We start from the raw sequence: 14,166 nt of genomic DNA on the forward strand, positions 1-14,166 counted from the left end.
ATTTTATGTAGATATATACGATGTAAAATCTTATCATTTTCTCTCCCTTCTCTTATATTATCATTTTAAACTTATAGGGTCTACACATGGCTTCCAGTTTATTTGGATAATGCCATCCCAAATTGATGATCATTCGGTGGGCGATGGCAAATGACAAAGTGAAATGATATAAAGATCAAATTGGAGAGTTCAAGCTCTTGTTTATATAGAAATACAATTTCTAGTTTTTTTAAATTTAAATTATATTCTTTTTATTTTTATTTTCATATCATATCGTATTATTGTATTTAAAATTATTAAGCATACTATATATATATAACTCAACATTTTAATTTTAACACATTTATTTTATATCACCAAACATAAAGTTATGAGTGCATATGAATATTAATAAATCCCCCAAAATAAAATTATTTTATATCCGAATTGAGACAAGCATTTGGTTAATTATATAATAATGAAATATATATTTTTTTATAAATCAAATTACATTAGCATTTGTGAATACATGCATTTTATGTGAATTTTTTGTATTGTTGATACAATTTTCAATTATTATTAAAAAGAATTATTTTGAAATATAAAGCTTAAATTATTGATAAATGAAGATAATAATATATGAAAAATTATCACATCTACTTATAGCCAAGTTTTTAAACTCCACTGTAACATTAACAGAGTAATATACCTCTTAGAATATAATAAAAAAAATAAAAAATGAGACATTTGGTAAATTTTCAATTTCGCTTGTTGAATTTTTTTAAAAAAATTTATGCTGGACCATGTTGGACTTTTGCCTTTGTCATTCTTTAAAATTGGTTTTTTTTTTTTTTTTTCTGTCCTGTTCTTTTTTGTCCCACAAAATTGTTAGTCCAGTTATTACCACAGATTTTGGCACACTTTCCCTCCAACCCTCCCCTGCTTTTATTATTATTATTTTTTTGGGTAAAAACTTTCATTTTCTTTTTACCATCTTCTTGGTTCACCCATATATTTTTTTATGTTTTCCTCGGCAATACCAGCCTATGACAATCCTGTCAAGCCAAGAGCAGCACCTTCAGCCTCATCTCCCTTTTATTTCTTTCACTTATTTTAAAAAAATTAAAAATTATTATTTATTATATATTAATCTCAAATCTTTAATAAATAGGAGATTTGTTTCTAATTTATGCATAAAAAATTAGTAAAAAATAGCTATGTTGTGAAATCTCAATTCACGTACATTTATATATGTGTTATAATATATTTTTCTCTGCATTAATTATATTTTATATTTCTTCATTGAATAGAATTGAAAAAAGACTGATGTAACATGTCGGTTTTTGGTAGGCAATAAAATATCATCGCCCATATTAAAATTTATATTGCTGCAAAGGAAAGGAACTTAGAAGCAAGTTTTATCGCAGTAAGTAGAAATTTTACTACTGCATATGAAACTTCCTGCATTGGCAATTTCCAACTTCAGGGAACATAACCCTCCAACCGTTTATTCTTACACCCTTCTTCTTATATATGTAGCACACGCATGTATATTTTTGGAGGTTTACGGTGCTGTTTTCTTATGGATTGGCTTCACTACCGTGCCTGCCACCGCCACCACGTCCTCCTCCATGTCCTCCACCACCACATCCTCCTCCATGTCTGCCACCACCACCACCACATCCTCCTCCATGTCTGCCACCACCACCACCACCACCACCACCACCACATCCTCCACCGTGTCCTCCTCCATAACAATTTCCTTGGTAGTTCACCTCGTTTTGCTGGTTTAACTCTTTCTCTGTGACATCTATATGGGCAAAACACGTTTCATTATTAACTGTTCTTACCTTTTTCTTTTTTTTTTTTACATTATAACATTCATTAAAGTATGTTTAAATAAGTTTTATATCATTTATAGCAGCTTAACTTTTCGAATTTACTATGCATAGAACTCTAGATTGAAGAAATTTTACTTTGATACTGAACCAATCAGGACTGTATATATATATATATATATATATATATAGAAAATTAATGTTTTTTTTCTTAGATTTTGCTGTAAGATCAGGGCTTTACCATCAAAGCAGCAACAACTGCAACCATAGCGGCCACAATAACGATATTTATATTAAGCATTCAATTTATTATTAATTAATTGTAAGTGAAAAGATTTAATTTAAATATAAAATTAAAAAAAATAGATATTTATTATATATAAGATAAATCATTTTAACAATATGCACCGACACTTGGCATCTTCAACTTTATTCATTTCCTCTGCTGCTTCCACACGTGTAATTCGTTACATTTATAAGTGAATTATGAAATAAAAAGAATTTTACATATTGTTTTATTTTCTATATTCATAATAGCATGAACAGGATATTTTTCAATACGCAATTGATTAATATTACAAAATTGGTGAATTCAAAAACGAAAAGTTATTTTTTTCCTTTTTGGATTTTTAATTAATATGACTAAAAATGCTATAAAATACATTGAACAAACATATCACACTTTGTAGTCGAAAGGTTTACTTCTTTTAAGATGCACTCTCTATTTTTTTTAATAATTTATTATTTAAATTGTCAAAAATAAAATTAGAATCAAACCGACAGTTATTTCAGTTGACTTTTAAATTAAAAATTTTAATTTTAATATCTTTTAACATTTTTTATTGTTTTCAGGTTGTGGTCTCTTTCGAAAAAAAGTTGAATCTAACCTTTCTCGTGATTATCTCTCAGCTTACCAGCAGTCATTAGCTTAAACTTCACCACAACAAGGGGAAAGTGTTAAATGCTACGGTACCAAAAGTGGTGGTTTCTCTTGATTAAGAATTACTTTATGTCATGAATAAAGAGGATGTGTAACCAACTTATAAAAAGAACCGTGACAAAATGAGACGCATAGGAGGGCCAGGCTACTAACGTTTCTGATCCTTGGCTTGAGCTGCCATGAGCTGTGCCTCCGCGTAGCTGCAACACCTGCACCCACGGTGGCTGCAACAGCGATATTGGCAAGCATTATCACCTTGATTTGTTTCCTCCGTTGCATCCGCTGCACAAGTTATAGAAGACATTCAATATCTAAACCCAAAAAAAAAAAGAAAAAAAAAAGACTTTCAAATGTGAATTTTACAATGAATTTCAATCGCTTTCATCCCATTTTTCATTATTCATGTAACGAGACAATAATTGCTCCGATTGTGATAATCAAATAGGACTGAATGTCTAACATTTCTATCCAAAAAAAAAAAAAAAAATGCATGAAAGGAATAAGAAGCAACAAACAAAAGAAAGTATATAATTTTACACAGTGTATATTTATAGGAGGAGATATTAACATTTAGTTTCGTCTTTGGAATTTTCAGCTACTGCAGCCGAAAAGAAGAGAAAATTTGCGAAGAGAAGAGCTAGGAATATAAACAGCTTGAACTTCATTTTTCACACCAAACGTTAACACTCGAATTTCCAAGTTTTAGTTAGAATTTTGAGAAGGATACATACGAGGATATACCATGCAAAAGCGGTTATTTATAGTTCAAGGGAGAGGAGTAACAAACAAAAAAGATTGGCGGTGAGGGAGTGATGGCACAGCCCATTAAAAAGTGGTCAGCAATGTACGACTAATTAATTAGTTGGCTGACGATCAATCGGTTTGGCTGGTTATTCTTTTTCAAAATCTTATCTATTCTTTTGACGCAAATGTAAATTGCATGAAAGCCATCTGGTTGGTCTGAGCTCAGGGACTACTGAATTACATGCATGGGAACTGCCACGTGAACTTGAATGATTTCATCAACAATGCTGCCAACTCTAATTTGTTATGTTAGATCCAAATTTGTTCTATTTTTCATAGTCAAATTTTTTGCTTTCCAATTTCTGATCTCATATATGATTTATGTACTCGAAAGAGATCGGATAAGTTCCTTCCATATTGAATGTCCATCATAGACGAGTTGGATCAGTTCATGTTGGATTTAAGTATGATATTAATATTTTATATATTTATTTCAGTTCAATTTGAACCAATTATTTGGATTTTAAATTTTGTCAAGACTTGTGCAAATTATTAAATAGTAATATGATAAAGTCCAAACTCGTTCCAAATAAATTTTTTAAAAAATAAATAAAAACATTGTATTTCCTATTTAATTTCAATTATTTTTTTATTAATTTTAAAATATAAATAACTTAAAATATTTTTTAATACTTACAATATAATATATTACATACTTATCTTTTATATAATATAAATACCATAATACATATAAATATAAAAATAATATATTATATAATTTAGACCGAATTGAGCCGCACTCAAGTTTTGAATCAAAATCAAAGTAAAGCCCTTTTAAAATGGGTTTATTTTCTTGTTTAACAAACTAAATATTTTTACTCAAACATTCTCAAATATTAGGTTTCCTTTGATTTTTTTTTTTTTTTTTGGGTTTCCTTTGAATTTAGATGGATAGCCGGCGTATTGACACATCTACTCCATCCCTCCTACTAGATAAAAAAGGCAAGTGCCAAAATAATAAAGAATAGAAGGGAATAGTTGAAATAATTATGATCATCTATAAGGTTTTGAAATTTTATAAGCAAATTTAAAAGGTTTTTATTAAATAAATAATTATGCTAATTTAATGACTTTGTTATCCATAACGTTTGTCCAAAAGATTAATTATTTAAATTTGTTGTTAGAACTTAAAATTTTACCTCTAATTTTTAAGCCATAACATTTAATTTATAAGATAATGTATAATAATAAAACCCCAAAGCTATTGCCATATGTTATAAACTTGTACCGGACTGATTGGGCTTTAATAATAATAACTTATAGTATGTTAAAGCGTAGGATAAACCTCATTTACACCTCCTTTATTTGACTAATCCCACATTATGTCCTTGTACTTTCAATTTTTTAGATAATCCCCTGTGATAAAGTTCCATTCCTAAAGGGATTACATCGTTCATTTCATTTGGTAAAATTATAAAAAAAAAAAAACTTTAAGTGTAAATGAATAAAATACATTTTGAATTAATTAAGTGTATTCCCATAATTTTGCAAGATGAAATTAAGCCTTCTGAGAATGGAACTTTACAACATGGGGCTATATGAGAATATTAAAAGTACAAGGGTTCGATGTCGGAATGGTTCAAATCACATGGGATGTAAATGGGATTTATCCTAAATATTTATTCATGTTGAATCTTTTAAGCGTATCTCCACTACTAACCAGTAGTGTGGATGTTCAATTTTTTTTTTCTGGGATGATTAATATATATTGAAATTAATCTATGATTGTTTCTTAAAAAAAAAGAATTTAATCTATGATTAAAATTATAATGATTTTAAAGTGGGCAAGGAAATAGATAAAAATAATTTAAAAAATATGATATGATAAATTTTAATCTTAAATTTATATAAAAGTATATGAATCAATTTATAATTAAACGTAATGGACATGTTTATTATTTTCTAATTATGGAAAGGAAAATTTCTCCGAGACAAACTCTGTAAACAACTTTCTTTTTTTGGCCAACCTAAATAAACAACTTTAAAACAACTCGATCATTAAAAAGAAAAAAAATAAAATAAAAAGTAGACTCAAGTGAGGATCGGTTAAACTTAAACCAATAAGTGACATATGGACTCAAGCGCCCGACGGCCCAATCTTCTTCTCGTTTCAACAATCTCATTTAATTTATTTTATCAAATTTTCAAATTTAAATGGATAACCGCAAATTAATAGTTAAGGAGTGAAATTTATTCCTAAACCTATCGTTGAAGGCCTCACTCTCTAAATACTACGCAAAAGTAACATGGGAAAAAAGACAGGAGAAATAAAGAAAGACTTTTGTTTGTTTTTTTTTTTTTATTATTTTGTTTAGAACTTAGGATTTTATTCAAAGATAAAGAAGTCATGATTTTATTCATTAATATTTCATTTGGAAATGTGATAATGTTGGGGCATTTATAATTTTATTTTAAATGAATTAATCGATTGAATCAATTTAGTTTGATTAATCAACCTATCATCAAATTAATTTTAGTTAGTTAATAAAAATAATTTAAAAAAAAATTTTAATTTTCGACTAATTCAACTAAAAAATCCAATTAATTCAAATATAATTCAAATATAAAATAAAAAATATATGAAACTATCATTTTATTTGATAAATTATTAAAATTTTTAATATAATATTTTGATATTTGAATTTTTTTAAATAATTTTATTTAATTTATTTAAAATATAAAAAATTAATAATTTAAAATATAATTTAACCTAAATATATTTATTGTTCGATTAATTAAAAATTAATCGAATGAATTAAATTCAATCAACTAATTTTTAAAATTAATTAATTTAATTTAATTAATAAAAATTAATTAAATTTTAAATAATTGGATTCAAAATTAAATGAACACCCCTAATTTAGTTGTGAGGATCAGCTTGGGTTTCTGGTTCCACCGCCAGACCCGGGTGGTAGCAGCACTTTCGGCAACCTTTTAATAATCAGAACGACAGCAACCAAAGGCGCAGCGTCCCCCATACCCTCTACGTCAGCGGTATCCACCATAACCACCTCGCCCTCCAGAACCTCTGTATCCACCTGGGCCTCCATATCCGCCATACTTGGCATCATCTATTCCGGTTGTTTCTGCGCTCACCTCACCTATAAATTAATTTATAATGAACATGTTAGATAACCCAAATGCTTATATAAACTAGCTAATTGATTATTAATATGTGATATCAATGTCGGGAATAGTGTAATAAAAATTGTCAAGCAAGTTATGGCTTTCATGGAAGTTTATATGTGACGTCTCACAAGTAATTAAACAAACTATTGAAGTCAACAATCACATATATACAGCAAATAGTTAGTAAACAATGAGAGGAGATAAAAAGATTAAAGAACCCAGCAGACCATTCTTCTTTTCTGAGGAAATTTCAGCAAGGTCTCTAGCTGCCACCTCCGAAGAAATGAAGAGAACAGCTGCTAGAAGAGCAAGGAGAAGGAAAGCCTTTGAACTCATAATTTTCATCAAAGATAGCAAAACCTTTCACAAAGTACTATTGGAAGGGGATGTAAAACAAAAGGCACTCTTCATCTCTATATATAGGCAGAAAAAGTACTTTGAAAAAAGTTTCAGCTACAGTAGTGTAGTTATGGGGTGTTGAAAGAGTTGTCAAGTCTATTCAATTTATTAAACTGAGTTGTCAGTTGCCACTGTATACCATTTTGAGCCCATCCCATTTGCCTTAATTAAAATTGAATTCAGAGGTCAGACTTGCCCCTACCAGTTGTTATGGCTCCATTTAAAAGAAATTTAATTTTTAAAAAATTTTTGTCAATAAAATTTAAATATTTGTTAACCAATATATATATATATATATATACATATTATTAGTAGATAATTTCTAAAAAAATCTTGAATTTATACAACAATTAGACCAATTTGATTGAATTTGTGTCATTTTGATTTAAATTATTTTGATTAAAGAAAGATTTTGTATTATTTTAGATTTGAACCATCAATCCAAATTGAGATTAATTATAATTTGAATTATTCTAAATTCAAGTTTATTTGGTTTCAACTCAAGTTAAATTTTAATAATTTTAGTTTCAAATTTTTTGAATTTAAGTTTGAATCAGTTTATATTCTGATTATTCTGCATTTGATTCAATATAAATTCAAATTAGTTTAATTTTTTATTATTTTGTTTTCAGATCATTTTGTTATCAATAGTTTGGTTTGACTTAAATTATTTGAGTTTGATACGTAGATATTCATATTCAATTCATTAATTTTTGGAATTAAATTAAATTGTATTATATGAATTATTTAAATTGAATTTAAACTTATGAATCATAATTAAATTTTAAAAAAAATTACATTTTTGATGAACTTAAAGCATGACTAACCTACATACTATTTAGATTTTTAGTATCATAAAAATGTAACTGCACTATTAGCTTTAAAAATAAAGTAAAAATATATATTATAATTAATTAAAAATAAAAATACTTAAAATATTACTCAAATTATAGCACAACTTAAAAAAATATATAACACAAATAGTTTATATACAAATAAAATGGGCTTTGCTAATTGTGTATTAAGTAGGCATTTCACTTATAAAGAAACTTTGGCACTTTGTCATTTATTTGTTAAATAAGTTTTGTCAGTTAAAGTAACTTCGGCTTTAATCTATAAATATATATATATATATATATACATTTTGATTGTATTTGATTCTTTCTCTATATATATATTACACTATATCATTATTGTTTTTTAAATTATATTATTAATTTTTAGAATAAAAATAATAAAAAAAAACTTTAATTTATGATGTATAAATATATAAGTTTATTTCCATTATGATAATAGAAATATTTTTCAAGTTATAATTAAGAAAAAAATTAAAAGTATTTAAAAATTTTAAAGTTTTCTTTTAAATTGTAATTTAAAAGTTATTAAATTTTATTAAATAAACAATTTGTATAATATTAATTATTTTTAATTATATTATTTTTTCTAAAGAAAGAAAAATTATATCTACTCAATTTAATATTAGATTATTTTAAGTTAATATTGTGTATCATTTGATTTTGAATTAATTTTGATTCGAATAAATTTAAATTTAAGTCAACTTAAGTTTGAATTTATTTAAATTTAAGTTTGGTGGATTCGAATTGTTATTAAATTAGTTTAAATTGAATTTGAATCAATTTAAGTTTGGGCAAATATGTCAACTTCGAATAAGGGTTACCATCTTTACCTCGAACTTTCAAATTCAATTGCCAACCTAAATGTCTGGACTCGTTATTCCGTGGTTACTACTTACCATACTTAGCAATTTTTTGAAGACTGTTTGGTTTGAAATTTTTAGATTTAGAGAGAAAAATTCTTTAGAGAAATGAATGATACTAAAGGAGAATATATGATTTTTTTTTATTTTGCAGAATATAATTTTTTTTTTTTTTTGTATTTAGTTCATAAAAATGTAATATTACTTAATAAAATTTTTTATTATATTATCTTTAATAATATGTGAATAATGCTTGATATTTATAATATTAATTTGTGAATAATTCGTGATATATGAATAATATATTATTTTCTTTAAGATCAAATAATTTTTAAAAATAATTTTTATATTATCAAAAAATATAATCTTACACTTCTAATTACTATCTTAATACTAATTGACTTTACATAAAAAAAATATATGAATCGAATCTTTGTGGTGATAGCATTATGTTAAAAATGTTATTGTATTTAAAATATATTAAGAAAAATTATTTTTATAATATTTTATAAAAAAAAACTAATAAGTTTTTAAGGTAAATAAAAAAAAATTTTTTATAATTTGAAAACGCCATTAAATGAGGACAAATAAAAAAATTTTTATTTTTTCTTCAAAAATCTTAAAAGACTTCAAAAAGAGAAAAGTTTTTAATTTTCTTAATTTTCTACTTCTTTATACTATGAAAAATTTTAAAAAACTTCACAACCACATTAATTAATTAAAAATTTTCAATAAAAATATATTAATTTTAATTAATTTAAAATTAATTAATCTGTGGGTCTAATTGTTTTTGAAGAGGTTTATAGTTAGTCAGGGGTAAGGCGACTCAATTCAAAATATAAAGATGCGTATAAGTAAAGCTGAAATGTTGAAATTGTGTTTAACGCTTATGGGCTTCCAAGAATTTTCGTTCCACTTCTTTTTCTCTCGGCTTGTCAGTTTGCTAGTTGTACCTTTCTACATGCTGTGAGCCCATTGGATGTTTTCCACTTAACAAACCCTAAGGCAACACCAAATCTTTGTATAAAACACAATAAACAAAAGAAAATTCCTACACTTTTCTTTGCTAAATATTTTATTAATTTAATATTTAAATTCTCAACTATTGTAACTGGGGAACTTTCCTTCATTGTACAAACAAGTTTAATAAAATTGTGAGAATTTAAATTTTGATAAATAAAATTAATAATTTAATATTTTATCAATATATTATATGATAGTTCGTTAACATCATATTTGATACACAAAATTATAATAAGATAAAATAAAATAATATTATTAATAAAATTAAATTAAATAATATTATTTTATCTTATATTGATGTGTTTAAAGATTAAAATAAAATAATTTATTTATTAATCAAAATTATTTTTTCTCAAAATTTATATAATTTAAATTATTAATATAATTTTTAAGGGTATAATAAAATAGATAAATTTAATCTCATAAATTAAAAATAATTATTTTCACTTTGAGAAGTTTAAGTCATCTTATAAAAAAAATTTGTTTTTATTATAATTTTATCCTTTTCAATTAAATATAAATTAAATATAATATAAAATTATTGTCATATTATTTTATCTATCTTCTTATTTACTAAACATGATCTAAAAGTTTAATTTTAAATTCCGTTGATCGCGTAAAGAATTTTGAAAAGGAAATGGGAAAAGAAAAACGAAACCGTGGCAAGAAAATTCAACTGGCTAGAAACTAACAATGGAAAAGTATTTGGCACAATGACATAGCCAGCATATTTGGACTAAACCCAAGAAACAAGTTACTTAATAACTGTATAGCAGGTGGGTATCAACTATAAATATGTTTGACATCTAACTTTCTTTTCACCAAGCTCAAAACACTTTCTTCTATTTCTTCTATTTCTTCTATTGTTTGAAGTCTCAGTTTTAATCTACAGCTTGAGAAGCCGAAGTGCAGGATGAGTGTGGAAGTGTTGGACAGTGCTACAATTGTTAACTTTGTTGAAGATGAAGAAGCATTCAACGTCTCAATACGGGATAGGTTTGCACATCTTGACACTGACCATGATGGACTCCTCTCCTATGCGGAGTTGTTGAAGGAGTTGCAGAGTCTGAGGGTCTTCGAAACTCACTTTGGCATTGACGTTAAGAGAGACCCCAAGGAGATGGCTCACGTTTACAATTCACTGTTTGTGCAGTTTGATCATGACTCCAATGGGACGGTGGATTTGGAGGAGTTCAAGGCGGAGACAAAGAGGATGATGCTTGCTATGGCTAATGGGATGGGATTCTTGCCTGTTCAAATGGTCTTGGAAGAAGGCAGCTTCTTGATGAAAGCAGTAGAGCTTGAATCCACCAAACTGGCTGCTTAAATCTGTTCACTTGGAACCCAAATCCTTAATTTTTCAGACTACTGATCATTTACGTTTTTTGTTTTTGTTTTTAATTTGTTCCACCATTTTCAATGTTTTACAAAACATTTCAATGTTTCAGTCTTTTCTGTGGTAGTTTCAGCAAGGTCTCTAGCAGCTACTTCCGAAGATATGAGCAGAACAACAGCCGCTAAAAGACCAAGGAGGACGAAAGTCTTAGAACCCATATAATTAGTTTCTTTCTTTTGTATCAAAGCAAACATACTTTGACAAAAGTATTGGGAGAAGGACGCTTAAACTAAGGCACTCTCTGTCTCTATTTATAGGCCCCAAAAGAGAGAAGATAATTTGGGTGTGACGCCATGAAAGATTGTGTGTAATATGATCTGGCCCCGCAGTGTAGTTGGCTGTTGAAGAGTCGCCAAAATTTTCAATCTCATTAACTGTAGATGGGACAAGAGAGACATGTAAAGTGGAAAATTGATCTCTCAGCTCTAATTAGAGCAGAGGTTGATTCCTCCCTCGTTAACATTGCATGGAATTTAGGAGAAAATTTTGGATGAAAATTTTTAAGTGAAATTTGTAAATTTTTTTAAAAATTAAAATTAAAATTAAAAATCTAAATTGGTAAAATAAAATTTTTTATTATATAAATTAAGTGTATAAAATTTTAAAAAATTTTAATAAAATTTGATGTATTTTATAGATATTTTTAACAAAATTTGATAAAAATTTTATAATTAATTAAGTATCAATTAAATTTAAATTATTAATAATATTTTTAATAATTTTTTATATATTATTAATTTTTACATTAAATTTTATCAATTTATCAATTTAAATTTTTATTAAATTAATTTAAAAAAAAATTGTAAATTTAATATAAATAATTTCATCTAAATTTTATTCAAATTTAATGACAGTTACATGCAAAAATTTAAAAATGGAGATTGGAAAAATAAATGTAAAGCCCTTTCGTCTGGCGTGGACTTGTGGCAGTGTCTTATACAAATTATTATTGTTGACTTTGGAGGGTTTTGGTCAAAGTTAATTTAAAAGTCGGTAAAAGCTTAACGACCAGACAAGAAACACGGTAAATGTCGTTTTACGGTTTCCGCCTCTTGCTAGCGGATCCATGATTAAAAGTGAAGTATCTATATTTTAAAAAAAAAAAAAATTTTTTTAAAAAAAACTTTAAAAGAAGTTTAATTTTTAAAAAATTTTTGTCAATAAAATTTAAATATTTGTTAACCAAAATATATATATATATTATTAGTAGATAATTTCCGAAAAAATCTTGAATTTATACAACAATTAGACCAATTTGATTGAATTTGTGTCATTTTGATTTAAATTATTTTGATTAAAGAAAGATTTTGTATTATTTTAGATTTGAACCATCAATCCAAATTGAGATTAATTCTAATTTGAATTATTCTAAATTCAAGTTTATTTGGTTTCAACTCAAGTTAAATTTGAATAATTTTAGTTTCAAATTTTTTGAATTTAAGTTTGAATCAATTTATATTTGGATAATTTTGCATTTAATTCAATATAAATTTGAATCTTTTTAAGTTTTTATTATTTTAATTTCGGATCATTTTGTTATCAATATTTTGGTTTGACTTAAACTATTTGAGTTTGATATGTAGATATTTATATCCAATTCAATTTCTGAAATTAAATCAAAATGTATTATATGAATTATTCAAATTGAATTCAAACTTATGAATCATAATTAAAATTTAAAAAATTACATTTTTGATGAATTTAAAGCATGAATAACCTACATACTATTTAGATTTTTAGTATCCTAAAAATGTAACTGCACTATTTGATTTAAAAATAAAGTAAATATAAATATTATAATTAATTAAAACTAAAAATACTTAAAATATTACTCAAATTATAGCACAACTTAAAAAAATATATAACACAAATAGTTTATATACATATAAAATGGGCTTTGTTAATTATGTATTAAGTAGGCATTTCACTTACAAAGAAACTTTGGCACTTTGTCATTTATTTGTTAAATAAGTTTTGTCAGTTAAAGTAACTTCGGCTTTAATCTATATATATATATATATATATATATATATATATTGATTGTATTTGATTCTTTCTCTATATATATATTACACTCTATCATTGTTTTTTTTTTAATTATATTATTAATTTTTAAAGTAAAAATAAAAAAAAACTTTAATTTATGATGTATAAATATATAAGTTTATTTCCATTATAATAATAGAAATATTTTTCAAATTATAATTAAGAAAAAAATTAAAAGTATTTAAAAATTTTAAAGTTTTCTTTTAAATTGTAATTTTAAAGTTATTAAATTTTATTAAATAAACAATTTGTATAATATTTATTATTTTTAAAGTTGCATGCACTTTGTTGTGCTTTTGCCAGTATATATTTGCTTTGCTTATAAATTTTTTTTTATCTTCTTAGCAATTTTTTGAAGACTGTTTGGTTTGAAATTTTCAGATTTAGAGAGAGAAAATTATTTAGAGAAATAAATGATACTAAAGGAGAATATATGATTTTTTTTATTTTGCAGAATATAAGTTTTTTTTTTTTTTTTTTGTATTTAGTTCATAAAAATGTAACATTACTTAATGAAATCTTTTATTATATTATCTTTAATAATATATGAATAATGCTTGATATTTATAATATTAATTTGTGAATAATACGTGATACATGATAATATATTATTTTCGTTATCGAATAATTTTTAAAAATAATTTTTATATTATCAAAAAATATAATTTTACACTTCTAATTACTATCTTAATACTAATTGATTTTACGTAGAAAAAATAAATGAATCAATTTTTGTGGTGATAGCATTATGTTAAAAATGTTATTTTTATTTAAAATATATTAAGAAAAATTATTTTTATAATATTTTATTAAAAAAAAATAAGTTTTTAAGGTAAATAATTTTTTTTTATGATTTGAAAATGCCATTAAATGAGGACAAATAAAAAAAATTTTA

General features: G+C 25.1%; 2 protein-coding genes and 1 pseudogene across 2 annotated transcripts; 1 reads left to right on the plus strand and 2 right to left on the minus strand.

Moving 5' to 3' along the window:
* Nucleotides 1-1,226: 1,226 nt before the first annotated feature.
* On the minus strand, nucleotides 1,227-3,488 carry LOC111306500 (uncharacterized). Its single transcript, XM_089750653.1, has 3 exons — nucleotides 3,326-3,488; nucleotides 2,911-3,039; nucleotides 1,227-1,789 (listed from the first exon to the last, which is right to left on the minus strand). Exons 1-3 carry the CDS (start codon nucleotides 3,420-3,422, stop codon nucleotides 1,560-1,562), a joined length of 456 nt encoding a protein of 151 aa, XP_089606779.1. The 5' UTR covers nucleotides 3,423-3,488; the 3' UTR covers nucleotides 1,227-1,559.
* A 2,933-nt stretch (nucleotides 3,489-6,421) lies between these two features.
* Nucleotides 6,422-11,783, minus strand: LOC111306225 (glycine-rich protein-like; annotated as a pseudogene).
* On the plus strand, nucleotides 10,660-11,238 carry LOC149512881 (uncharacterized). The gene has a single exon (XM_089750545.1). The coding sequence runs from the start codon at nucleotides 10,743-10,745 to the stop codon at nucleotides 11,154-11,156; it is 414 nt and encodes a 137-aa protein (XP_089606671.1). The 5' UTR covers nucleotides 10,660-10,742; the 3' UTR covers nucleotides 11,157-11,238.
* Nucleotides 11,784-14,166: the final 2,383 nt, after the last annotated feature.

Source organism: Durio zibethinus, chromosome 21 (genome assembly GCF_047325235.1).
Source record: "Durio zibethinus cultivar Kanyao isolate XHJ-2024 chromosome 21, ASM4732523v1, whole genome shotgun sequence".
NCBI lineage: Eukaryota > Viridiplantae > Streptophyta > Magnoliopsida > Malvales > Malvaceae > Durio > Durio zibethinus.

Bases quoted from the DNA above. Each gene is read 5' to 3' on its own strand.
- LOC111306500 (XM_089750653.1), bottom strand. From the start codon at position 3,422: ATGAAGTTCAAGCTGTTTATATTCCTAGCTCTTCTCTTCGCAAATTTT. The intron at 3,040-3,325 runs GTTAATATCTCC...TAACTTGTGCAG, and splicing joins TTCCAAAGACGAAACTAAAT to CGGATGCAACGGAGGAAACA. The intron at 1,790-2,910 runs GTTAGTAGCCTG...TTGCCCATATAG, and splicing joins TCAAGCCAAGGATCAGAAAC to ATGTCACAGAGAAAGAGTTA.
- LOC149512881 (XM_089750545.1), top strand. From the start codon at position 10,743: ATGAGTGTGGAAGTGTTGGACAGTGCTACAATTGTTAACTTTGTTGAA.